Source organism: Oryza sativa, chromosome 12, assembly GCF_034140825.1.
Source record: "Oryza sativa Japonica Group chromosome 12, ASM3414082v1".
NCBI classification, from domain to species: Eukaryota; Viridiplantae; Streptophyta; class Magnoliopsida; order Poales; family Poaceae; genus Oryza; species Oryza sativa.
In genome coordinates, this window is record NC_089046.1 from 739,888 (window position 1) to 766,955 (window position 27,068).

General features: G+C 42.0%; 5 protein-coding genes across 7 annotated transcripts; all 5 read left to right on the forward strand.

Moving 5' to 3' along the window:
• The first annotated feature begins 2,453 nt into the window (after nucleotides 1–2,453).
• On the forward strand, nucleotides 2,454–6,167 carry LOC4351313 (pentatricopeptide repeat-containing protein At4g18840). 3 transcript variants are annotated; one of them, XM_026021828.2, is made up of 5 exons: nucleotides 2,454–4,036; nucleotides 4,250–4,646; nucleotides 4,741–4,791; nucleotides 5,110–5,493; nucleotides 5,610–6,167. In XM_026021828.2, the coding sequence occupies exons 1-2, from the start codon at nucleotides 2,466–2,468 to the stop codon at nucleotides 4,305–4,307; spliced, it is 1,629 nt and encodes a 542-aa protein (XP_025877613.1). In that variant the 5' UTR covers nucleotides 2,454–2,465; the 3' UTR covers nucleotides 4,308–4,646; nucleotides 4,741–4,791; nucleotides 5,110–5,493; nucleotides 5,610–6,167. The 3 variants fall into 3 exon arrangements, with proteins under 3 accessions (XP_025877613.1, XP_015618779.1, XP_066162219.1); XM_015763293.3 differs by having other exon boundaries at nucleotides 4,741–5,493; XM_066306122.1 differs by having other exon boundaries at nucleotides 4,258–4,646; nucleotides 4,741–5,493.
• Nucleotides 6,168–7,092: 925 nt separating this feature from the next.
• On the forward strand, nucleotides 7,093–8,211 carry LOC4351314 (non-specific lipid-transfer protein 4-like). The gene is made up of 2 exons (NM_001423301.1): nucleotides 7,093–7,690; nucleotides 7,824–8,211. Exons 1-2 carry the CDS (start codon nucleotides 7,341–7,343, stop codon nucleotides 7,831–7,833), a joined length of 360 nt encoding a protein of 119 aa, NP_001410230.1. The 5' UTR covers nucleotides 7,093–7,340; the 3' UTR covers nucleotides 7,834–8,211.
• Nucleotides 8,212–11,595: 3,384 nt separating this feature from the next.
• On the forward strand, nucleotides 11,596–12,661 carry LOC4351315 (non-specific lipid-transfer protein 3-like). The gene is made up of 2 exons (NM_001404632.1): nucleotides 11,596–12,207; nucleotides 12,298–12,661. Exons 1-2 carry the CDS (start codon nucleotides 11,852–11,854, stop codon nucleotides 12,305–12,307), a joined length of 366 nt encoding a protein of 121 aa, NP_001391561.1. The 5' UTR covers nucleotides 11,596–11,851; the 3' UTR covers nucleotides 12,308–12,661.
• Nucleotides 12,662–16,937: 4,276 nt separating this feature from the next.
• Nucleotides 16,938–18,174, forward strand: LOC4351317 (non-specific lipid-transfer protein 2B-like). The gene is made up of 2 exons (NM_001404634.1): nucleotides 16,938–17,579; nucleotides 17,682–18,174. Exons 1-2 carry the CDS (start codon nucleotides 17,236–17,238, stop codon nucleotides 17,689–17,691), a joined length of 354 nt encoding a protein of 117 aa, NP_001391563.1. The 5' UTR covers nucleotides 16,938–17,235; the 3' UTR covers nucleotides 17,692–18,174.
• A 3,099-nt stretch (nucleotides 18,175–21,273) lies between these two features.
• LOC4351318 (non-specific lipid-transfer protein 1-like) lies at nucleotides 21,274–22,243 on the forward strand. Its single transcript, NM_001404635.1, has 2 exons — nucleotides 21,274–21,706; nucleotides 21,845–22,243. Exons 1-2 carry the CDS (start codon nucleotides 21,366–21,368, stop codon nucleotides 21,852–21,854), a joined length of 351 nt encoding a protein of 116 aa, NP_001391564.1. The 5' UTR covers nucleotides 21,274–21,365; the 3' UTR covers nucleotides 21,855–22,243.
• Nucleotides 22,244–27,068: the final 4,825 nt, after the last annotated feature.

Here is a 27,068-nt window from a genome sequence, read left to right on the forward strand (position 1 = left end):
AGTTTTAGTTCCATATATTTTAGCATATCTGTAGCACACAGCACATATGTGTAGATCCAGAGCATAGAATATAATAGTATGAATTGAGACATAGACAGTAGTGTTAATTGTAAGATGTAGTTTAGTTTGATCTGGAGAATGTAACCTACTTTTAGAATTTTGGAGAACAATATTGTAGAGAATGTAACTTAGGGCGTAGTACAGAAATGCGAGGTTAACGCAGTTATTGTTTTCATCAGGCACAATGTCAAATAAGGTCACATTTCAGATAGTTCACGGTGAAGGAAATATTAGATTTGGTCCAGATGGTGTTGATCTGTCAGATTTTGTAATGACATCTAAGGGCATCGATAGGCCTACGGAGAGAACATTTCAGTCAATTTATAGTTGGTTGTTGAGAGGATTTAGAATAGACCAAGAAGTCTACACAATGTCAGTATCAGTTGTAGTGAGTCGTGCAACAGAAGGTTATTTTTGGGAACTAATGCCGATGGACAGCACTGCTGCTTGGAGACGGTATGTGGAAATGGCTTTTGAACGGTCATGGCCCCTCGTTATATTTGTGTCGGTACAAGAGAAAGATATAAATGTTTCAATGCAAACCGAAGATGTAGAGGGTCCTATCAATGCAGGGGATGTTGTTGGACCATCGATGCAAAATGAGGAAAATCAACCAAAGGAGGAGCAGGCCATGGGCATGGCGGATGAGGGGGAGAGAGTCGGTATAATTGTTGATGAAATGGAGAGGGAAGATTCGGATAATGAGGAAGCGGACGACGACGCATCATCCGATGAGGAAGGTGATGTAATGGCCACTGATTGGGCAAATGAGGACTTCTCTGGACTTGTTATATCAGAGGGTGATCATGTACCCTGGGAGTATAAGGAGAACGAGGTAATTGAGGGTGCAAGGTATGCTCATAAGGATGAGATGAAGGAGGCAGTGAAGCATTGGGCAGTTTCCTTGCAGAGAGAGTTTAGGGTGGTCAAGTCAACAAATTATGTGTATGAAGTGAGGTGCATGAAGGAAGATTGTCCGTGACGTGTCCATGCATATAAGGGTAAATGGAATGATTATTGGAAAGTTAGCATTGTGACCGAGCACAAGTGCTACTTACAAGGGGTGGAGAAGTATCACCGAAACATCACTTCAGCTTTTGTGGCAAGTGAGATGTACAACAGTGTTGTTGGTAACATTGGCTTTGAACTAAAATCAATTATTAGGCACATCGAGAACAAATTCAAGTACACCATAAGCTATGCAAAGGCTTGGAGAGCCAAACAAAAGATTATTGAGATGAGGTATGGCACATTTGAAGCTTCTTATGATAATTTGCCTCGTTTGTTAGCCACCATTGCCCAGAGGAATAATAATACTTACTATGACCTACATACATTTACATCGGTTGATGATCGAACAAAGAGTGTGCTGCAAAGAGCCTTTTTCTCATTGGGTGCTTGCATCAATGCTTTTGTGCATTGTCGACCTGTTCTATGCATAGATGGAACTTTTATGACAGGTAAATACTGAGGTCAGATATTGACAGCAATTGGGTGTGATGGGAACAACCAGGTTCTACCTATGGCTTTTGCATTTGTAGAGAGTGAGAACACTGAAAGCTGGTACTGGTTCCTAGAGAGAGTGCACATTGCAGTGGTGCGTATGACTAAGGGCCTATTTGGATTGCTACCAAAAACATGCCCTACCAATATTTTGGTAATTTGAATAGTACTTGTGTTTGATTTCGATTGAAGCCTATTTATTGGTAATACGTAATCTAGATTTGAGATTATGTAGAACATTCTTCACTACAATTTTACATTTTGGCAGCAAACCAAATATGATCAAATACAATTTTACCTTACCAAATATTTGGTAGTGCCAAAACTTGCTTATATTTTGGCACTAACAAAATATTTGTACAGTAACATTCCAAATAGGCCCTAAAAAATAATAAAATTATATTTTACCAGTCTTGGAGATTTTAATCTTGTATAGTTTTCAATATAAAAAGATTTGATAACTATTGATATTTATACAAAAATATAAAGCACAGTATAAAATCGCCCTCCCCCAGGGCGGCAAGGGGGCCGCCTGCAAAATTCCAGGCCCCCCGCCGCCCATTTGCAGGCGGCCCCCCGCACAGTACAAAATCGCCCTAGCGGAAGGCGGCAAGGGGGCCGCCTGCAAATTTCGTTGACGGCCGTCGCCCGAGAGCGAACGGCCGTCTGCCACGTCACTTTCGCCGCCCTCTGGGATGGCGATTTTTAAAAATCGCCCTCCCAGAGGGCGGTAGGCGACCACTTCTGTCAATTTTCAAAATAAAAAATTATTTTTGTAAAACTTTTAATAAAAAAAATTAAAAATAAAAAAAGTTTGCGACCATTCGGTGGCCTCGAATATCTCGTGGGCTTTGTTTCCTTGGCCCACTAACCAAACCACGGCCCACTAGGAGAGCCCACCAATGCATTCCACAACAACCATGACCGCCTCCTACCTCCGCCTCCTGCGCCGCTTCCCTCGCCGGAGCGCCGCCGGCGGCCACCAGCTCCACGCGCTGCTCGCCAAGCTCGGCCTGCTCCACCGCTCTGAATTTCTCTCCGCTCTCCTCTCTCGCCTCCCGCCTTCGCCGTCGGCGCTCTCCCTCCTACTCGAGGCACCCCCGGCCGTCCTCTCGCCGTCACTCGTCTGCCCGGTAATCGTCGCCTTCTCTTCCTCCCAGGCCCCGTCCTCCGCGCTCCTCCTCTTCAATCATGCCTCCTCGTGCTCCCTCCCCACCCCGCTTCCCACCTTCCCTGCGCTACTCAAATCCTGCGCCCGCGCATTCAACCACAGCTCTCGCGCCAGTGCCGCGTCGGTCTTCGTCTCCAAGGGGATGGAGCTGCATTGCCGTGTCTTGAAGCTTGGCTGCGGGAAGGATCGCTATGTGCGGAATGCGCTCGTCTCCATGTATGGCAAGTTCGGTCGCCTCGGGGATGCACGGAAGGCGTTCGATGAAATGCCTGACAAGAATGCCGTCTCCTGGAATGCGTTGGTCGGGGCTCATCGTGCCGCTGCAGATTGGATGGGTGCAGACCGCGTGTCTCAGGCCATGCCAGTGAGGAACTTGTCATGGTGGAATGCTGAGATCGCGCGAAATGTGAGGATCGGGTATATGGATGAGGCTGCAAGGATTTTCAGCGAAATGCCAGAGAGGGATGCTGTATCATGGAACTCTTTGATCAGTGGCTACACAAAGCTCGGCAAATATACCCAAGCATTGGGGATTTTTCAAGAAATGCAGGAGAATGGCATTCAACCTACTGAGCTTACACTTGTACTAGTCCTTGGGGCTTGTGCAAAGATTGGTAAGCTGGACCTGGGGACAAACATCCACAGAAACCTTCAGAACAAGGGCATTGTAGCTGATGGCTTGGTTGGCAATGCACTCATTGATATGTATGCAAAATGTGGGATGTTGGATCTTGCCAAGAAGGTCTTTGACAGAATGTCTATGAGGGATATTACATGCTGGAATGCGATGATCGTTGGTTTCTCTGTGCATGGCTGCTCACGTGAGGCTCTAGAGCTCTTTGATTCGATGAAGATTGAGCCAAATCCTGTCACATTTTTGGGTGTCTTGACCGCCTGCAGCCATGGTGGCCTAGTGAATGAGGGGAGGAAATATTTTAATAGCATGATTGAGGACTACAGAATTGTTCCTGATGTTAAGCATTATGGCTGCATGATTGATATGCTTTGCCGCTATGGAAAAATTGAAGAAGCTTATCTGATGATTAAAGAAAACCCTTCAACAGCAAGCTCTGTTCTGTGGAAGATGTTGTTGGCAGCTTGCCGAGTGCATGGGCACATCGATCTTGCTTACATGTTTTTTCATGAACTACGTGAGTTGATTCTAACTGATAATGGAGGACTTGTCACAATATCAAATGTTTATGCAGAAGCGAAGAGATGGGATGATGTCGAGCATCTGAGAATGAAGGTCAGATGCAACAGTGCTTTGAAGCATGCTGCACATAGTCAAATGGACGTAATGTAAGCAATACATCTGCCTGAAACTATAGGAAATAATGATCATTCTTAATTCTAGAAGCCCTAGCTCTTGAGTTTTGCTGGGCTGTAGCTCCAATAATTTTAATGTTGGTAGCTTCATTTTTATCTTGATGTTGGTGTCAAGTCATTTTAAGTACAGAAGGGTTAAGAAGGGCAAATTATAACTATTGTTATGGCATGCTTGTTTATCTTAAGATTTCCAGATGGACATATGTGTGATGGCACAAGAAAATTAACCGATACCGTTGCTTGAATGGTTTTGTTGATCAACAACAAATGTTTCTGAAACTGAATCATGACTTCCGGGCTAATTGAATGTTTTAGACATGAATAACTGGCAGCAAAAGAATTGCTCACATCATTGCCCCTTCACTCATATCACTCAGTACCAAAGGTTTGGGCAGAAGCAGAGATGGAGTGAAGTTGAGTATCTGAGAACAGAGATGATCAGATACAATGCCTCAAAGCATGCTGCAAACAGCCAAGTTAATTTTAGGTAGCCAATAAACCCGCCGCAAGCTGTACAGTGTAATATTCAGCTTCATTTCCAGAAGTCCACTTTGCTACCACTTCTAGACTGTAGTTCCAACGGGTGAGTTCACGTTTCTCAAGTAACTTTTTTATCTATCTGAATATTGTTTATTCATAATTTCATATTTTCTAAAATTACCTTCTGTGATGTTTAGGACAATACTGCTGCTAATTCTCAAAGTGAAGACTGCTGAACTGTGAATTTCGTAAGAACTTTGAGTCGTATTAAACTATTAATGTATTGATGCACAGCAGATGGGAGATAACCTTCTTCTTGTGCTGAAATGTGCCTGTTCCATCAAATGCCTTGGATTTTTCCACTGAGAGTCCTCGTTTTTGAGTATGTCACAATCATTGTGGTTAGGACTTTGGAGAAGTGCATTGTTTCCCAACATGCATCAGACAAAATGAAAATATTGGGTTTCTATCCATTTCCATTGCAATATGTGAAATTTTGGATGTCTACTCCACTTAGTGTCTGTTGTCAGTAAACTGCACTGGCTAAATTGGCTACTGAAATGCAGAAAAGGAGAATGAAGTTGAACTCTGTGCTCTGCCTAGAAGTGATTTCAATGCGAACGCTTCGCTAGATCAGTAGCCCATGAAAGGTGGAATTTTCAGCAAGTACCAAAGCAAGTAGTATTTCGGTGGAAGTTAAATACCATGGTGACGAGCTCGAGAAGCTGATCCAGATGGGCAAACACAAATAGGATTGCAGAATGCATTCTTTCTTGGCTTCATTTTTAAGATTGCCAGATGGTAACTGTAATATTTGCTATACAATGCTGGTGAACGACATTCCAGTAAAAGTTTTAAGTTTCGGTGTATATGGAGCAATGGAAATTTATATGGGCACAAATGAAACAGTTCTGGAGACTCAGTAAGAGCTGAATATTAGGGGCAAGAAGGTATATAAAATGACTAATCTTATAAATTATAATCTCCTTTGTCATTGACATATCTAATCTTATCTCCTTAATTCCATATAAATTAATTAGTACTCCCTATCATTTTCTTATTTCAGGCATGTAGTTGGTTGGTGACATTAGGAGCATGGAGTTGATGCCATTCATGTGCATGCGAGGTTTTATCTGACCTATCGAGATGAGGATCAAATGAACAGAGTAGTATACGTTGCTAGGCGACGTCTCTGGATGAATTAATGGATCGATCAGGTTGCTGCAGGCTGCTATAGCTCTGCACCAGGACCAAGCACTGCACATTACTGTATCTGTATGGTCACACTGATGAAAGGAGAAATTTGCGAAGTAGCTGCTGATCCATCTGCCCAATCGATAGGCTACAAATAAATGAAGCTGGTAGCTTTCATTCAATAAATATGGATTCCTTCAACAGTGGAGTACCCATTGCTCTGTTTGCCCACAGATGGAATTGAAGCTGCGTGTCAAATGTCAATCTTTCTAAAGACCTGTCTTTTAATATGTATGCTTGTGAATTGTATTTTGTATATACGCCATACATAAAAATGATACTGCCATTAAGTCATTACTGTTGCAATATTCTATTCACAATGTAAATTATCTACTGTTGTTATGGTGTAATATTGGAGACTGTACGTATACTTTGTTTCTCTCTTCGAACTCTTACTGTTCTGCAGGGCAGAATATGTATACACGTTGGTTTCTGAATCCATGGCTGCTTGTGCATGTCGTTTTTATCTAGATTATGGGCATGTTCCACTATCCTTAACCACAAATACTCGTAGTAGCTCACACTATACATAAACCGCTGTAATAGCATATACATATACTTCCTTCGTCCCCTAATATAAGGGACCCTAATATAAGGGATTTTGACATTTTATTTGTACTGTTTGACCACTCGTCTTATTAAACTACCCATATGAACATCTTCGAAGACTGAGCTAGCAAATCCTTAAGATTGACGAAGTCACCACAGGCGTCTCGCTGTCTAGGGGTACGTCGCCTACCACTGAAAGCACAATACCGATAAATCCTGGAAAATTCGCTCCCGTGGAGAGTTGAACCCAGGACCTCAAGTGCTACTGAGGCTCTTGTAACCACTAGGCTACAGGCCCTTTCGCCTTATTAAAAAATTTGTGCAAATATAAAAACAAAAAGTTAGGTTTAAAGTACTTTAAATAATAAAGTAAATCACAAATAAAATAAATAATAATTTCAATTTTTTTGAAAAACACGAATGGTCAAACAATATAAGTAAAATGTCAAAATTCTAGAGGACAGAAGGAGTACTTATTTATAAACTCTCTCCGGATGGCTGGATGCAGGTGCCATGAATTTATCCTAAATTGGGGTACTGCAAATTAAAGTTGGCAAGTAGTAAATGAAACAACTCAACAACCACCAACTCATGAGATCAAAAGTCATATGTACAGTTAACTAAAAGCACGCAGTGTTAATTTTAGCTTTCCACCGCCCTGCACATGTAACTGCACGTGTAAGGTATCAACTGATGTGTCGGACACTCGGACTCGGAAGTCCTCTTTTCTCTAGGATTGAAACACTGCGCTTCTTGAAAAATTACCGGGAATTGAAGCACATAAGCGTGGGTGCATGATTTCACTAATTACTCTCTAGGATGAAAACCAACTCCAACTTATAGGTCTATCATCGATCTCCGGCTTGGCCCAAAACCCCTATATAAACCCTCTCCCTACCCCTCCCTCACTCACCCACACCACACTCCACTCCAGCATAGTACTGCGCTTAGCTAATTAAGCAGCAACTTAACTTGATCTTCGTGTGACCGATCGATGGCTCGCGCGGCGAATAATAAGTATGTGGCGGCGGTGATGGTGGTGGCGCTGCTGTTGGCGGCGCCGGCGGCGAGCGCGGTGACATGCGGGCAGGTGGTGAGCATGCTGGCGCCGTGCATCATGTACGCGACGGGGAGGGTGTCCGCCCCCACCGGCGGCTGCTGCGACGGGGTCAGGACCCTCAACTCCGCCGCCGCCACCACCGCCGACCGCCAGACCACCTGCGCCTGCCTCAAGCAGCAGACCAGCGCCATGGGCGGCCTGAGGCCCGACCTCGTCGCCGGCATCCCCTCCAAGTGCGGCGTCAACATCCCCTACGCTATCAGCCCTTCCACCGACTGCTCCAGGTAATTCATTATAGTTGATTACCATCAGTATGATATTTACTACGTACTACTACGATTTTGATCTGTGCTATTAGCTGCAGCTTAATTAACCATTAATTGTTAATCTGCCTATGTATTGTGCATTCGCATGCAGGGTGCACTGAGTGGATCAACGTCAAGTGATGCCACAATAATAATGGAGAGATGGATCCATCGATCTGCGGCTCTCATTTTGCGGTTGCTATCTGCAATATTCGTCGTCGTCAGAGAGATCGAGCTAGAAATGCATGTTACTCCTCCGTTCTGTTACTATCTGCTTACCTGTTGCTTCGTCGCGGTTTGATAGTCGTCGTTATAGCTAGTGTAAGAGTGTGAGGGTTGATTTTGATCTGTCTCCTTTACGGGACGAGGGGCAGACGAATCATGCATGAATCTTAGAGGACCTGCTTGCATTGTACCTTACTGCATGCATGCATGCTTCAATATATATCCATCAAATGAAGAGTCTTTTAATAATGCATCTTGTCAATTATTTCAGTTCATTAGCTGGATCTGCATACATATATGCTAATCTACATATAATGCTCCTACAGATTCTGGCATGTTCTTCATTTGTACTCCTCATGGCCGGGGTGATGATTTACAGTATTTTAGCACCTAACTGGAATATAATGCTGGATGCTGCTGAACTTGTTTGTCTCACTGGGTTTAAAATAAAACAATAGTAATATATAGTAACTTGTTTTGTCAGTCAAAGCGCAAAGATCAGGGATATATATGAGTAAAATGTTTTCAAGTAAAATCTTTGCCTCCAGAAATCAATCAACTTTAATCGTCGGTCCGTACTAAGCAATCGCATCCTACCGTCGTTTTCCAGCTGGAGCGCGGCCTGTATCTGTTGGGCCGGAGCACCCTTAGCCCGCGTGCAGCCTATAAGTCTGGGCTGGCCTGGGACGGGAATGGGGCTCAAGCGCGGCCCATAATGTGTGTCCTGCGGCCCATGTTGATTTGCCTGTCCAAATATGAATATTGTTTGCACGCTTGGTTGGAGCGACAGACTGAAAGAAAAGTTCACTTTATGAGTCCAGTTTCATTCCCATTCCTCAATCGTAAAACCCCAGTATTAAAATCTGTGAAAATCCATTCCCACGATGGTTTGGATGACGATTTTATCCTACGTAAAGTGTTTACTAGATCTACATAAGGATGAATTATTCTAGATGCTGATCGCTCTGGAACAATCAACATGATGTCAACAACTTTCGTAATTAATCAGCAGCCTTCGATCTCCAACACTCCGCGAGGATGCAAGCAGGAATTAAGCTCGGCTATGTGCTGAGCGCCTCAAACAACAAGAATATATAGGGCTGTAGCTCTCCGTTGGCAAGATGTATTTTCTATTTTTCCTCCTCCTTTTAACCCTGCCATCTGTACTGAGCTTCCTTGTAAAACCTTCACAACCTTGACTTGTAAAAAAAATACTCAGTAGCTAAATTTAATTAACTAACTAACTTTAGCTTTTAACATAAAAAAGAATAAGATGATACCTAAATTTGTTTTGCAATCGGTAATCCATATAATTAATATAGACATTGAGCACCTCGATCTCCGAGCAGGTACAATAGTAGACTACAAGACTCGATGTGTGTATGATATGTGAGACCAGATATTACTAGTTTATAGGTAACTATTGTATGAATTAGCTATTAAATTGACTATAGATGATTTGGAGTTAGTAGTTAACTATACTCTATAGTTGAATATAGATTATTTGGAGCTAGTAGTTGGAAGAAGTCTATCACGGAGTGAAAAGACACAACATAACAGTGGTACGTAGCCATATCCCTTGGCGCTGACATCCGACACTTAGTTGCTGAGCCGCTCCGGTCAGGCGCGCGCCCAACAACGCTCCTGTGTTGAGCGGGCCTCAAGTGCTGAGATGGCATCAGGCGGGCCTCGAGTGCTGAGATGGCATGGTTCAACGCCATTTTCCTTGGCGCTGACCTGCTTAATTAGTCCCTGGCTCGGCTCTCAGCGCCAGTTGTAATGGCGCTGAGCTCTGACTACTCAGCGCCATTTTCGCTGGCGCTGAGATCTAGCCCTGGTTCTAGCAATCCATCCATTCACAGATTCCAGCAAGCAGCCAACACAAGCAGTTCACAAGCAGATTCATTGACAAGTTCACAAGCATCCATCCATTCACAAGTTCACATCCACACACAGCCAACATACACATCCATCCATCCATTCACAAGTTCACAAGCCGCAAGTAGCAAGCACAGACCACATCCATCCATCCATCCATCCATCCATCCACAACACACACAGGCAACACACATCCATCCAACACACATCCATCCATCCATCACACATCCATTCACAAGTTCACATAATATAGGTTCAAAGGTTCATAAGTTCACAAAATATAAGTTCATAGGTTTACAAGATCACAACTAAAAAGGCTATCGACTGTGACACCTACTTCTTCCTACCCCTTGGAGCGCGAGGCTGATCAGGAGTGTACCTTCAGTCGGAAACATAAGCTCTCTTGCGCTGTGGTCGAGATGGCCCCTGCAACGATTGTGGAGCGTCCTGCAGCTGGGAGGGACCGAACTCCACTTGCTCCTCCTCTTCCTCCTCCTCTCCCTCTTGTTCACCCTCTTGAGCCACTCCTCGACTTCTCCCCCGCTCAGCCCGTCAAGGTGGTTCGACGGCATCATCGGCCCTGCATCCTACACGTGCCGCCAACTTCTGCATCACTGTCGTAGAGTCTAGTACCAACAGAAGGAAGGAGTTAGTTCCAATTATGTGTACGGTGCACAAATTTTACAAATCTACCTGTAATGCATTTCGAAGAACGCTGCTCTCTTGTTGCGAGCCGGGGGGCATGCCAAGTGCCACGCCCGCATCGTTGACTGTCCTGATCAGCTCCCGTGCCTGTAGGAGAAGTTATAAGCACGAAGTACGGAAATGGGAAAACGAGTAACTAGAACCCATACTCACCACTCTATCTCAAACTGGACCCGCCCCGACCGTGCTACCTCTACGGGTACTTGTATCGTACTTGTTCTGCTCCTCCACCCCAGTTGGGTCGTCCGCTATGTTGGCTAGCGTCCAAGACAGACGTAGGGCGAGGCGGTAGTTCCTCGTGAGCCAGGCTAAGTACGCGTCAAACTCTTGCCTGTTGTGCATTGCTTTATCCGGCATGCGGTTGGCTTCGAACTGGTTCCATCGATCGATGTGTGTCTGATGATAAGCAGTCAAATCGGTGGTCTTCTTGTTTTTCCTTCTGTATGTCAATCCTACATGCAAGACATAGTAATATGCAAATTTTTAGTGACAAACGTGCAAATAAGACCGACTAGATGAATTATCCAAGAATTGAACTTGATTTCTACATATGGTTATCGGAGGGAACTGGACTTTCTTAATTATGGAGTTCGATGCTTGTAGAGAATCTTTGCGGGATCGTTGGCACTAAGGGTGGGCATCTCAGCGCCGAAGCGGTTGGCGCTAAGGTTGGGCAACACAGCACCGAAGCGATTGGCGCTGAGGTTCTTGCCACGTCGGCAGGGGGGTCGGCTCAGCTGCCACGCTGGCACGAGGTCAGCGTCAGGTCCAGTGGCGCTGCTATTTACAACCTCAGCGCTGAGCCGACGGAAATAGTTGAAGTTTTTGGCAGTGGCTAGTTTCGAAATAAGTTTTTCAAAAAGATCAATTTGTCAAAAAAAAATGGTGAAGTCCATTCGCGGAGTGAAAAGACGCAAGATAACAATGGTGGCAATTAAGAAGGTTGTTCCTGAGCATGCAAACAAAGATGGATGGATCACATGCGTGCATTCACGCACGTATCGACAGATCCCGAGGGTCCCAATACGCAACCACCGGCTGGTACATATGCATATGCATGCACGCTCTATACTATTAGCTAAACACAGTAGATCATCTCCCATCTCCGGCCGGCCGGCCGATCTGGAAGTTTCCTATCGCTAACCAGCTAAGCTAACCTAATTAACCCGGCCTTAATTTCTTTCTTCTCCACCTCCATCTATCGCTAGCTATTTATACCACCCCTCCTCGACAGCTTTGCTCACTCCAGTACTCCACCACAAGCTCTAGCTTACAGCTCACTACCAGTGTACATTGTTGCTAGTTAGCTAGAGCTAGATCTCGATCGAGACAATGGCGGGTGCTCGCAGGACGATGGCGCTGGTTGCGTTGGTGGCGGTGGTGGCGGCGGCGGTGGTGGCGGAGAGGGCGTCGGCGGCGGTGAGCTGCGGCGACGTGACGTCGTCGATCGCGCCGTGCCTGTCGTACGTGATGGGGAGGGAGAGCTCGCCGTCGTCGTCGTGCTGCAGCGGGGTGAGGACCCTCAACGGCAAGGCCTCCTCCTCCGCCGACCGCCGCACCGCCTGCAGCTGCCTCAAGAACATGGCCTCCTCCTTCAGGAACCTCAACATGGGCAACGCCGCCTCCATCCCCAGCAAATGTGGCGTCTCCGTCGCCTTCCCCATCAGCACCTCCGTCGACTGCTCCAAGTATTCTACATTTTCTCTCTCTCTATCTGCATTTGCTCCATCCATGTGTTGGCCTAATTAAGCTAATTTCCTCTTTCCTTTTTTATGCAGGATCAACTAATTACTAGCTTGATCATCTCCAGCTGAGATCGATATGTATGGGAAGATCTAGAGAGTGACTGTTCACTGCTAGCTTTGTTTATTTTCTTGCTGCATGCGTACGTGCACTATATAATGTAATAATGCGTTTCAATGTTTACATGTAGTGTACTATGTACACTACTTATATATTTTTCATATATATAATAATCTAATAATAATAATGTTGTACTGATACAAGCGTACACACACTTGAACTTGCTGTGCCCCGTTTTTTTACTTCAATAAGTAATAGTATATGGATGGAATGATATGAGCTGTTATTAATTTGAAGAAATGCCAAATGGAATTCTGGAATATAATTAATGACGGATCAGTGACGAGGCTCCATGCGACCACGTAGTGATGAACGTACTTCCGTACAAACGTTTTTTATGGGCCGGCAGCACACCATGCCTCAAAACTGAAAGAAAAAAAAAACGTAATGCAGACTAGCCTGCTCTCTTTCTTCATATATGGCCCATCAATTCATTTCTTGGATCCTAGCCCACCAAACAATCCAAAGGGAGAATGCTCTATATCCTTTTACCTCCTTTTGCCAGGCCCATGCCATACAAAATTTAATTAGTTAATCAGAAAATAAGGGGTAAAATGGGAAAAAAAAGAAGAAGAAAAGAACAAAACAAATAACTACTGTACACAGTTCAATGGGATGTTTATTCTAAGTAGTAGTCCTCATATAAGTGTGTATACCCGCTCCCCTGCTCTCACCTTAATTATGATGAAAAAAAACTACTCTCACCTTTATGTGACACATTAGTTCTATATAGCAGGCTCTTCATTTGTCCCCTCCACCCCCTACTCCATAGTTATTAAGACCGGACCGAAGAATTAACTGGTAGAGCTCTCGGTTCACTAGTATGGTGGTTCGACCATTGGTTAGGCCAGTCCAACCGCAGTTCAATGTACAATATGACGTAAATATTTGGTACCAACAAAAGTGAAGAGATAGTGGGTTGGGTAGTGCGTACTCTTCTTAGCCATGCGACCCAAAGTCAATTTTTGATGGAGTTTGCTCAGTGGGCTAAGGCTTTTGATGGAGTTTGCTCATTGGGCCTCGCCTCAGCCCATCAACAAAAGCCTAGTAGCTTGTTACCCTGTCTGACCACTCCAATTCAAAGCCCGGTTTATATAAAAACCGCCCGGTTCAATTGCATAGCTGATCTTTTAAGGGGACTGGACCGGCCGAGGTCTGACCACTCCGGTTCAAAGCTCGGTTTATATAAAAACTGCACGATTCAATGGGTTTTCCCCAGTTCAATCGAACAGTCGATCTTTTAAGGGGACCAGACCGATCGAGGCCATGGTTCCGGTTTTTCCCGGTCGGACCGCCGGTCCGGTCCGGTCCGGTCATAATAACTATGCCCCACTCTTTCCTCTTAATGTGAAAGAATATTTTTGTCACCAAGATTTATATTCTTTTTATGTTCATAAACAAGGGATACTTCTTTTTTCATCGTAAGAGGATGGGGTGGCCTCTCAAAAAAAAAGAGCGGGTGTGGGGAAGGGGAGTTACAAGATAAATTTTTATACTCTAGAAAGGTTGAGAGTAATCTTTTTTTTTCGTCAGGAGGTTAGGGAGTGCCAAAGAGGAGGGTAGGAACGAGAGGGACAGGACGGGTCCAAGGGGAGTTGTGAGAGTCTAGGACAAAACCAATGCTTGTGAGAGTATATTTTTTTTTACATCACGAGGGAAAGGGAGGGAAGAGGGATAGGTGGGCAACTATGAGGCTCAATGCGTTATTTACCGCTAAAATAAAACTTATCGCTTTTTTTTATTTCTCCCCTTATTTTTCTTATCTACTTGTGTTCTATTCATTGACCTGGGTCCTAGCTAGCTAGCTAGCATTTTGTAATAAATCTATCATATATTTATTGAGTTTCGACCCAATAAAAAGATTAAAGGACTTGTTTGGGATGGAAAAAAAACCCTAGCCCATATATTCGTAAGGACATCCCAAGAATTTATTTCAATTTACTGGTGCACCTCAAATCATAATTTCAACTCTCATCGTTTGATATGTAGCTAATATAGCCGTAAAAAAAAGAACAGAGCAACTAAAATAATTTACAGGATAAAACTTGTATATCTATGTTGGCAATTTAAAACACAATGGCGAAAAACAAACCAAGATAGAGGAAACCTGAAAATCAACTCTAGAATTATGGTTGAAAATTCAAATTTTTGATTTGGTTGATAAGCCAATTTGCAAACGCGCGATGATAATGTTGTAAACTCTACAAACTGGTAAAGGTCCTTGTGTTCGGGTGGCTGCCCAGGCTCCGTCGTTGACATCTCCACTGCAAATAGCCATCGATGTCACGAAAAATTGGTCGACCACCGGAAAACATTATTAGTTGTCCAGACTTTATGATAACGCTCTTTCTCTTGTGGTAGAACCTTTTTATCTTGATTCAAGCCATAGTATAGGCACATATGCTTGTTTCTTTTAGATTTAATCTCTTGAGAGAATATATATATACTCTACCTACGTATACATATACATATACAGATACGTTCAACAGTAAAACGTGTGCCCACCGAAGTTATGTGAGTTAGGCCTCTAATCTTATTTATCATATGCTAGTGAGCGTGTGACGTCCAATTCTTTTTTTTCAAACTCTCTATATTAGGCCTAGTTTAGTTCCCAACTTTTTCTTCAAACTTTCAACTTTTCCATTACATCAAAACTTTCCTACACACATAAACTTTTAACTTTTCCATCACATCGTTCCAATTTCAATCAAAATTTCAATTTTGGTGTGAAGTAAGCACACCCTTATTTCAAAGGGAATAGTGCTCTATCATACAAGCCTGACGAAAACACCAAGGCTGTGTTTAGTTCACACCAAAATTAAAAGTTTGGTTAAAATTGGAACGATGTGGCGGAAAAATTAGAAGTTTGTGTATGCAGGAAAATTTTGATGTGATGAAAAAATTAAAAATTTGAAGAAATATTTTGAAACTAACACGGGCCAAGATGAACCGATCGTAGCCCTCTTTAATTTGTCTAACGTCTACATAGAAAGTTGGCCACGGGTTGCTGTACGTGGCATCATGATATGCATTAATACCTAGGAGGAGGAGTAACGGTTGGCAGGTAGATCGATACGAGAATGACATGAACATAATGGATCGTCGGCTTCAATTTGGAAGCCACCTGCTGGCGACCGACAGCCGTCCCGGCCGGGAGGGATAACCTACGTCAACGATAAATAAATACTCCTACTAACTGGAGTAGCTAGCAGCTTGGTCTTGTGAAAAAGAAAGATAAAATTCTACTACTCCATAGTGTACGTGGTCTTATCTAGAGCTTAATTGGATTGCAAAATAGCATACAGCTGATTGATTAAAAACTACGTTAAACTTAGGAGGTGTTTAGAAATTAGGACTAAATTTAGTCCCTCTCACAAAAATATAAGTCCCTTTAGTCCACTTTAGTCCCTCCAACCAAACACCACCTTCAAACACCACCTTAGTAACTGAAAATTCTTAGATTTAATTGATCGATCTGCTGAGAGCTTTGCATTGTGGAGCACATGCCAGGCCAGCTAGTACATTCTTGTGATAAGAAACATGAAGTTTCGGTTTAACCTCTTAAATACATGCATGCATGGTTGATACAATACACGTCCTGAACATGAATAAATACTATTAAATACGTTATCCGAATTTTATCATATAGTAATATATTTGGATTAGTTTCTTAATATGACTTTTATTCTTTTATCCCAATTATATATCAATCTCTTGTGTACTAAAATGTGATGTGCTATTGAGATATTTCACTGTGTTTGTACCAACTCCTGAAAATACTCATCATATCGTCGTTGTTGGTTGGCATTCATAGTTTATTTTGTAGCAGCTGAGCAATTTTAATTAGTCTTTTTAGCTTGTAAGATTCTTATATTTCTTAGCAATAGCCGAGCGCATTATTGGGCTATAGTGTAACCAGGTGAAGCGTACGCGTGTGCATAAGTTGTCCTTGTGGTTGAAAGAAGAATACTGGAAGGATCGTTGGATGTTACTGCTGATATGATGGACACTTGGATCCAAACATCATGAATGCGCTCAACTACTTGCATGTTCCAAATGTACAACATGCATGCTAGCTGCTACAAACGACTAGCTCCGTTAGGCCGCTGCTAATCATTTTCTCATCACTAATACTAACACTGTGTGACTAGCTAGCTAAACCAGCCCTAACAACCAACCACCCTGATTCAATTGAATTGAATTGAATAACATTAGACGCACCGACGACTAAGAACGGTGCCTAAACACTAGCACTCCAAGCTTAATTACACTATGCGTACACCAATTAAAAAATGTCACGAAACATTCTATAAACAAATTAGATATTTACTCCTAATAGTATTATACATATGTGCAAAGTCTCATATTCAAATTCAATATATTTTAGCTGTAACAAAAAGTGAAAAAAACCCGAATTTTAGCTGTAACAAAAAGTGAAAAAAAACCCGACAGTTTTAAGGGTAAAAATATCAGGATTTTGTCTTTTTTATGGCTAAAATATAATGAAATTGAAGATAAGATTTCACATGTAGGTGTAAAACTATTGGAAGTATGTGTCCAATTTTTTCTAAAATTTTTTATGACATTTGCTAATTGATATGTATAGTGTGTACATAAGTAAAGCTTGTGTGTATAGGATATGTTCTCTAATTATAGGTGGACTATATATTCCACGTAGTAACTACATTTGACTTGGTCGATGCATCGGCACAGATGAAATCATAGCTATTTAAAGCCCCCTACATTCCCGGGAATTCTCATCGATCGATCTCACCTGCAGCAGCAAACGAGCACCACACACCAGCAGCAGCAGCAAAGTCGATCGATCGTCAGCACACACGACCAAGATCGAGATGGCCCGTGCACAGCTGGTGTTGGTCGCCCTCGTGGCAGCTCTGCTCCTGGCGGGCCCACACACCACCATGGCCGCCATCAGCTGCGGCCAGGTCAACTCCGCCGTGTCGCCCTGCCTCAGCTACGCCCGCGGCGGCTCCGGCCCGTCGGCGGCCTGCTGCAGCGGCGTCAGGAGCCTCAACTCCGCCGCCACCACCACCGCCGACCGCCGCACCGCCTGCAACTGCCTCAAGAACGTGGCCGGCAGCATCAGCGGCCTCAACGCCGGCAATGCCGCCAGCATCCCCTCCAAGTGCGGCGTCAGCATCCCCTACACCATCAGCCCCTCCATCGACTGCTCCAGGTAATCATCCATCAATATGATAAATTTATACTATCGTTTTGCATATGATCATCTAATTAATTAAGTACATATAAATTAATTTGTGCGTGTACATACGTGCAGCGTGAACTAATCCGATCGATCGCTACCGGAGGATGACATGCAGCGCCGGCCGAGATGCAGCTGTCGTCTCACGCTTTGTATCTTGTGTTATCTGTGTTTATGCTGAATAAAATGAGAGCTAGCTAGCTAGGTCGATCCATCGCCATGCATACATGGTTGATCGCCCGGCCGGTCACTACGCTATCTGTTTCCTTAATTTATTCGTCGATCGACTATACGTACCTGAGAGCTAGAGATCAGTTTTTGTACCATATGCATATGTACTTCTGCATGTACATGGAGTACTACTTGTACTACGTGCGTGTACGTTGTGGATTATACATAGATATATAGCTCTTTTTCGTATACAAATACATGTTCTACACCGATTACTCCATCTTCCTGGCATTACACATATATACAAACTTGGGTAAAAAAACAGTACTGTGTTAATTTGTCTTGAAATATATATACTCTAATAATAAATTAATAAATTACTCCCTTCATCTCGAAATATATAAGCATTTTTAAAATAGCGTCAAGTCAAATATTTTTAACTTTGGTTATTAATAGCAAAAAAAATCAATAATGTAAAATTGATATTACTAGATTTATCATTAAACAAACTGTCACAATATGCAACTCTTTTTATTTAAAATATGCTGAGTTTCAGAGGAGAAGAAAAGAGAAGATTGAGAAGATACGCAAAACGAGGTGTACCATTAGCGCATGATTAATTGAGTATTAACTATTTTAAACTTCAAAAATGGATTGATATGATTTTTCAAAGCAAATTTCATATAGATTTTTTTTTGTAAAAACACACCATTTAGTAGTGTAAAAAAACACACCGCTAACGAAACAAACTTTCTCTCTTTCACATGCTGTTGAAAGCAGCCTTACTTTTACAAATATTGTTAGTCAAAGTAGCATCGTGAAGACCATATCGAAGTCCAATAATACTTATATTTTTGGATGGAATTATTAATATAGTCAAAGCCGCACTTTGAAAGACTATTGAAAGGGGTAAAACTATGAGAACACATAATTAAGTTGTTCAACGAATACAATGTTGGAGTATTGTATTAATTAGATAGCCAACAGATATCTTGCAATCATCTGACCAAGCTTTATATGTCTACCCCGCAAAAAAAAAAGATATGTCTAGTTATAACTTACCTCACACATTTTATAGGCTCGCAGAGTGTGAGAATGATTATCCTATTTGCTGAGTACTGCTACACGTACTAAATTTTTCTTACTAAATTTGTACTAACAATCGTCTCAACTGTTTGATTCAAGTAGATGAAAGTTATAAAAAATCTAGATGCACTCATAGCATGATATGTCAGTGTTAGTAAGAATTTAGTAAGAAAAAGTTAGTATGTGACTTTTCCCATAATAAAAAGGATACTTATTTTTCTAGACCTTTAGAGTGAATATGATAACTTCTTCAATTTACTCTTGTTCTTTTGATATAATATAATGTTTGAAAAGATGGATGGACGATATACAGGCAGGCCGGTGTACTAATACATATAGTTCCTAAAGTTTCATGTGCTTCATTTGAATCGGATGCACCGCAGGCCGGCCTTGTTTCATTTCTCCTGGCGAAGAAGCCCTTGGCCCAAATACACGTCAAATTAATCTCAAATATGGAAAAGAAGCTATGTCATGCATAAATATTTATTCATTTGGATCATACTCCCTCCGTACCACGAAATATCAATTCCAATCCCAAGAAGAAAATAGTGAAGAGTAAAAATGACCAAAATACCTCTTATTGTTGGAAAAGGTAGTAGTAGTGATAGGTAGGTAAAAGGTATTTAAGGGATAAAACTTCTCGTTTTGTGTGCTGAGAGTAGTTAAGATGATAGAAGTTGATTTTTTTTGGACAAAATTTAAACTAAGATAAGTTTTATTTGGATATGGGGAGTATATACAAGGGAAAGGGCTTCATGGCCCATACATCCTAGCTTACTTATCCACTACTACAGAAGCACTAATCGGTGCCAGTTGAGAAACCTCCTTAGGTGTCGGTTTTTCCAACCAGCACCACGGAAGCGGCATTGATTACTCGGGTCAAAACCGACATCTTTGAGGCATACACGAGCCAAAAAAAAAAACGGTTTGATGTATCGAGCCGTCAAGCTGATCCCAAATAATAACCAAATCCCAAAATTGCGTCAAATCCATGAACACGTGAACTAAATTGCGTCAAATCCATGAACAGATGAACTATAGTAAAAAAATCCCTAGAAAAACAATGCATCTAGATCAAATAATACACATCTAGATCACATCAACATGAACAAATCACAAAGAGGGAGGAGAAGAGATGGATCCACGGCCGCCAACACCGTCGCACCTCTAGCCAGCTCTCTCCCACTGCCGCATGCCACCTCCCGCCGCTGGGCCACCCCTCCGGACCGCCACCGGGTCACCGTCTCCCCTCCTGCTAGATCTGGCGGAGGGGAGGGCCCTGCCATGTTGCCGCCTCCCTTCCCACTGGATCTGGCGGAGGGGAGGGTGCCGCCGCTTTCGGGCCGCTGCCTCTCCTCCCGTCGGCTCTGGCATAGGGGAGCACGCAGCCGTGCTGCCGCCGGACCACCGCCTCCCCTCCCATCGGATCTGGCGGAGTGGAGGGCCCCGCCATGGTGGATGGAGGAGGAGGAGAGAGGAGAAGGAAGAAATGGAGAGAAAGAGGGAAGAAGAAGAGAGGAGGAAGTGGACTGTGGGTGCGGGAGATAGAGTTCGAGAGAGAGAGGGGAGGAAGAGATAAGGATGGGGGTAGATAGGGTGGCTCAGCTCGGCTCGGTCGGTTCGGCAGATAGGTGTCGGTTAAAAAAAACGGCACTTATAATATATTATAGGTCTTGGTTTTTAATTAACCGACACCTATAATATATTACAGATGCCGGTTATTTCTTAAAAACCGACACTCATAGTATAAGTGTCGATTTTTCTTTAGAACCAACACCTATAGTTATTTAAAAGGTGTCGGTTTTTTATGTTTTCATCCAGTTGAGGTGGGAAAAATATTATATATAGGTGCCAGTATTAGCACGTACAGCACCTATAGTGCTAATATATATGTCTCTTTTTTAAGTAGTGATCCCTCGGAATAATAGTAAACCAAACAATATTCTTATTCTGCAGGTGTGAACAAATTAAACTTAGTTTTGTCTTGATCATTTGCCAACTATTCTTTTTAAGGTTAACTGTCAACTACTCGCATTTCTCATATACCCATCCTCCTGTGGAAAACCTCAACCTTCCTCCTAGTGGAAAACCTTGAGGACATGTTCCCTCGTTCCCTAAAATTAATATAAATATATTTACTCTTTCTACACATTTACATCAATACAATTCGCAAATACAGTCGACTGTAGATGGAGGGGAATAAGCTCTGGTTTTCCCAACAGCCAACCACCAGCTGCTAAGCTAGCTCCCAATCGTATTGAATGAACGTATGGACACATGCACCGTCTAAACACCACAAACCCATCCTTGCTTTGTTAATTGCTCGATCTCTTGCAGCTGCGCATCTGTGCATGCATCCACACTAGCAAATGTACCTATTTAAGCCCCTGCATTCCCGCGTATTCTCCTCATCCATCCATCATCCATCTCATCATCAGCAACCAATTCGCACCGATCGATCGATCGATCCAGCAACTAGATCAACAGTACTAGCTAGGAAGCATGGCCCGTGCACAGTTGGTGTTGGTCGCCCTGGTGGCAGCTCTGCTCCTCGCCGCCCCGCACGCCGCCGTGGCCATCACCTGCGGCCAGGTCAACTCCGCCGTCGGGCCCTGCCTGACCTACGCCCGCGGCGGCGCCGGGCCGTCGGCGGCCTGCTGCAGCGGCGTGAGGAGCCTCAAGGCGGCAGCAAGCACGACCGCAGACCGGCGCACCGCCTGCAACTGCCTCAAGAACGCGGCCCGCGGCATCAAGGGGCTCAACGCCGGCAACGCCGCCAGCATCCCCTCCAAGTGCGGCGTCAGCGTCCCCTACACCATCAGCGCTTCCATCGACTGCTCCAGGTAATTAGTTAATCATCTCATCATCTCTCTCTCTATATATACATCTAATTCCGTTAAATATATATAATTACGCATGGCTTTGCATGATGGAGTACTATATACATGTCATCTAATCTATATATATGTGCGTGTGTGCAGGGTGAGCTGAGCCATCGATCAGAGACGGATCATATATATACAGCAGCGCGCCGGTTGCCACCTAGTAGATTCTGCCTGGGTCGATGTGTGGAGCCGAATTCTGTATCCAGTACTAGTAGTATCATATCTGTATTCTGGAATAAAAGATGAGCTAGCTAAGGTCTCGATCAATCACCATGCATCCATGGTTGATCGGCCCGGTCACGCTAGCTAGCTTTCTTCTTCTTGTGTGTTCGTCTCGTACGTTTTGCTCCTTTTCGAGGGGTACGTGTACCAGAGAGAGCTAGAGATTCTACATGCATGTACTGCAACTCCTTGTACTACGTGCTTGTTTTGGATTATTACACATACATATAGCTCTTTTTCGTACATTTATAGCTCCTTGTAGAGCTCCATCTATCTCTGCGGCCTTGGCCTGTGTGCATCTTCCATAAGCCATTATCTCGATACATAATTGTTACTACCTCATCTAACAATAGAAGAAGTTTTAGAGTTTGACACAATTATTAAGAAAGTAAAGTAAAATTAAATGGAGGATAAGTGTGATTAGTTGAGAATTGAAGGTAGGTGGGAAAATTGAATGGTGAAGAGTTGTGATTGGTTGGGGAGAGAATGCTGGTAAAGAAGATGTTATATTTTGGGACAAATTCTAAATACTAAAAGTTGTTATATTTTGGGACGGAAGCGACGGGCAAGCGTGGAAGTGGTCGGCAAGCGGTGGGTGGAGCAGCGATGGGCGAGCTCAGCGGTGGGCGAACGCGGCAACAGGTTGTGGGCGGAGGTGGCCGGAGGAGGAGCGTAGCAGCCATGGGTGAGCTCCGTCGGCCTACTCCGCCCGCCGCATCATCGTCATCCTCACCATTGGCCGCGCCATCATCCTCGGAGGTGCTCCGCTCCTTCAAGGAGCTATGCTGCCTGCGTTTCGAGCTCACCATGGTAGAAGGCGTGTTGCCCGGGTCTCCTCTATACCCCACCGCCGCCACCCCGCTCCGCCCGCTGTCTTCTCCGGCTATCGTCGTTCCTCCTGCCTGCTTCATGCATGGCTGCTCCGCCCGACACCACCCCGCTTGCCCTGCTCCTGGCTGATAGAGGATACAGAGAAGAGAATTGGAGTGAGGATGATATATGGGCCCTACAATTTTTATTCCCTCTTTGCTAATTAGGAAGCCACGTCAGCGAAACCACCCATATATACTGCCATGGAACCTATTTTGCACGGTTTCAAATATTTAAGGGGTAGACATTTCTGGTATTGGGGATTGAGGATGTCATAAAATCGATGTAAAGTTAAGGGAAGGTAGGTGAACTTATTCCTTTTGAAAACTAGGATTGGCTTTTGATGGGCTAGGATTGGCCCGTCCAATATTGGTAATAGGATTGAAGCCGATATAAAATATGGTCCATGGCCCACTGCAAATTATAATTATATTGGCCCACTGATGAATGCTACCACTTAGAGCTGCCGAGCTTTGCTTGTGTGATAGCACTATCCTATAGCTGTAGATGTTTAATTCAAGTTAACAGTGCCTTAATTAGCATTTATATATGCTTTTTTAAAAAAACAAAGTTGATCAAGTACTCTTGTTTCTTTAAGATGGACACCTTCTTATGTTTATCTGCCTGTTATATTTTCCAGCAATTAAAACACATTAATTCTTCCTTGAGTAAAATTAAACTTAAGGTGGATACAAATAAGTGCAACGAAACACTTTCTGCGATGTGACAACTTGCTTAGTCCGTACTAACTTAGTTTAAACCGACCACTCAAGTGAATATGATCTTACAAGACGCTCTCTATAACACGCTTGTACGTTCCAACCCATGCTAGCAGGATAGTACTAATTAATTGTTATTTTGCAGAAAAAAAAACCCGTAACTTGCAAAGTTGCAATGTAACTTTATCTAAGTATTTAAGGTCCCTGTATTTTTCAATGGCTATTTTTGATCGGAGAATTTGGGCTCGAGGACTAATGTTGTCATACATTTTTAACTAGGGTTGAGGATAAAGTAGAGTTGTGGCAGGAACCAAACACTATCTATTAAAATTATGACTTCCTTAAGATTAGGTGTGGAAAATTAGTTGCCAAGTAAAACTCCATGGCTCCATGCTAGCTAGCAGCCTAGCAGTTCCAGTGTGGTTTCCACCAGTGACCGCAACTTTGCTCTTCATGCAATCAATCTGGGCTTCTATTGTGACAAGTACAAAAGAAAGGAGATTTAGAGAAAGAGACATCATTCTAAACATTATTTTAAGAAAATATTATGAGCATATTGGGGATTGAACTCTAGATTTCAGGATTGAAACCACGCACTAACCCTTGCCACTGCACTGCTATAAGTGCATCTTCCTTTATGACAAGTAAGGACGACCCAGTAATGGGAGAGGCAAGATTGAATTTTTTTTGTCTACAAAATACAAATTTCCAGTGTGGTTCCACTGTTCCAGCCGGTGATCACGATTTTGCTCTTCATGCAATTAGTTTGTGCTACCCTATGACAAGTCAGAAAGGCAGAGTAATGGGAGATGCAAGATTGGAATTTTTCTTTTTCTACAAAAAATACTACAAATTTCTAGCGCGGCACGTACTTTCTCTATCTCAAAATAAACATGTGAGTCCTCTACGAGCTATATGTTTGAATCTACATATGTTTGCATGGACTAAACATGTTATTATATTGTACATAAATGAATGTTTAAATTTATAAGTTGCTATATTTATTTATATCCACCATATAATTTTGTATATCATAAGTGTAATTTATCTATATTTATTCTTGCTTGGTCGTAGCTTGAATTAATTGAAGGTCATGGTATAATTTATATAACTCTGAAACAAACAAATGCAGCAGAGATATGCGTACAGTTGGAATTAATTGAAGCTATATATATGTGTTGCACTGTTGCATGGTTGAGAAGATTTGGCGGGTCATTATCGATCGATCAGAACAAATATTAATGGTGAGAATTAATGTTTACCTTTAAAACACTGGAACAGGTTCGGTCATCTGTAACGGGCCTAAAGCCTCATCTCTATCGGGTAGTGCCCCCGTCACTAAGCAAATGTCACTAATATGAGAAAATATCTCAATCGGGCATGCGGCCGTCACGGATGACATACATCTCAATCGGGCCAACACTATAGCCCGTCACGGATGACTATCATCTCAATCGGGCCTAAACTATAGCACGTCACGGATGCCTCTCATCTCAATCGGGCCTAAATTATAGCCCGCCACGGATGACTCTCATCTCAATCGGGCCTAAATTATAGCCCGTCACGGATGAGTATAATCCAAAAAAGATAAATAAATTTTGGTCTTTTTTTAGCTATTCTCAAGCCTTTACTAGGCACGACCGCGGGCCGGTCTTTTCTTCCCGATCGGTCACTCATCCCGAAATTGCTCCACCCTAAGAGCGCTTAACCTCAAAGTTCTTTGGTGACCGCGGGCCGGTCTTTTCTTCCCGATCGGTCACTCATCCCAAAATTGCTCCACCCTAAGAGCGCTTAACCTCAAAGTTCTTTGGTGATCGGTTTCCGGAGAAGAAGTTATACATTTATTCACATACACAACCATCAATATATTTAACACAACCACATTCACATAACATTCATTTTGATCACATATTTCACATCCATTCACATATTTCACATGTTTCACTAGAAAAACCGAGTTAATTGGATCAAATATATATTTAGCAAGTATTAACATGATGAGGAGGCAAATCAGACTTCTAGGCAAAAATAAATTTTGAATTGAATTTTATGATACTAAATGAACTCATATGAAAAAACTACCAAAAACAAAGTTGTAGAACTCATTGAGATCTACCAATTTTATTTTGGTCATTTCTCCATCCGGGTTTGATTGCACGATATAAAATTTGAATTTTAAAATATAAGAAATTCAAATAATTTTTCGAGTAGTAAATGATTTCAAATGGAAAAATTGTCAACAATAAAGTTGTATAACCCATCAAGATCTATAACTTTTGTTTTGGTCATTTTTCTATATAACATTTTTTTTGAACAGTTTGAATTCAAATTTGAAAATATGACAACTTCAAACAATAATTTCAAATATTAAATGATTTCAAATAGAAAAGTCATCAACAACAAAATTGTATAACTTATCAAGATTTACAATTTTTATTTTGGTCATTTCTCTATATAACATTTATTGAATAGTTTGAATTTGAATTTCAAATTATAATAACTTCAAACAATATTTTCAAATATTAAATGATTTCAACTGAAAAAGTCATCAACAACAAAGTTGTATAATTCATCAAAATCTATAACTTTTATTTTGGTCATTTCTTCATCCGATAAAGTGTTAGTAACATTATTCACAAAATTCATATATCTTTTATCTGGTTCTATAAACCATAACACAGATATGTCAATTTTGTGAACCATGTTACTATCACTTTGTCGGATGAAGAAATGACCAAAATAAAAGTTATAGATCTTGATGAGTTATACAACTTTGTTGTTAATGACTTTTTCAGTTGAAATCATTTAGTATTTGAAAATGTTGTTTGAAGTTGTCATATTTTCAAATATAAATTCAAACTGTTCAATAAATTTTATATAGAGAAATGACCAAAATAAAAGTTGTAAATCTTGATAAGTTATACAACTTTGTTGTTGATGACTTTTTTAGTTGAAATCATTTAGTATTTGAAAAATGTTGTTTTGAAGTAATCATATTTTTAAATTCAAATTCAAACCGTTAAAAAAAGTTATATAGAAAAATGACCAAAATAAAAGTTATAGATCTTGATGAGTTATACAACTTTATTGTTGATGACTTTTCCATTTGAAATCATTTAGTATTTGAAAATATTATTTGAAGTTGTTATATTTTCAAATTCAAATTCAAACAGTTAAAAAAAGTTATATAGAAAAATGACCAAAATAAAAATTGTAAATATCGATAAGTTATACAACTTTGTTGTTGAAAATTTTTCCATTTGAAATCATTTACTACCCGAAAAATTATTTTGACAAATAAAATAAATTATTATACTGCATTTAATTACTTTGCTATGTCAACTTACAAATATAAACATTTCATATGTAAAATGAAAAAAAAAATACTAAGTCATCTCAATCGGGCCTAGTTGTTGAGATATGGTCGCACAGACATGTTAGATGGGCATAAAACTCATGTCACTAATATGTGTCATCCGTGACGGGCCTGAGTTATCTCAATCGGGCGC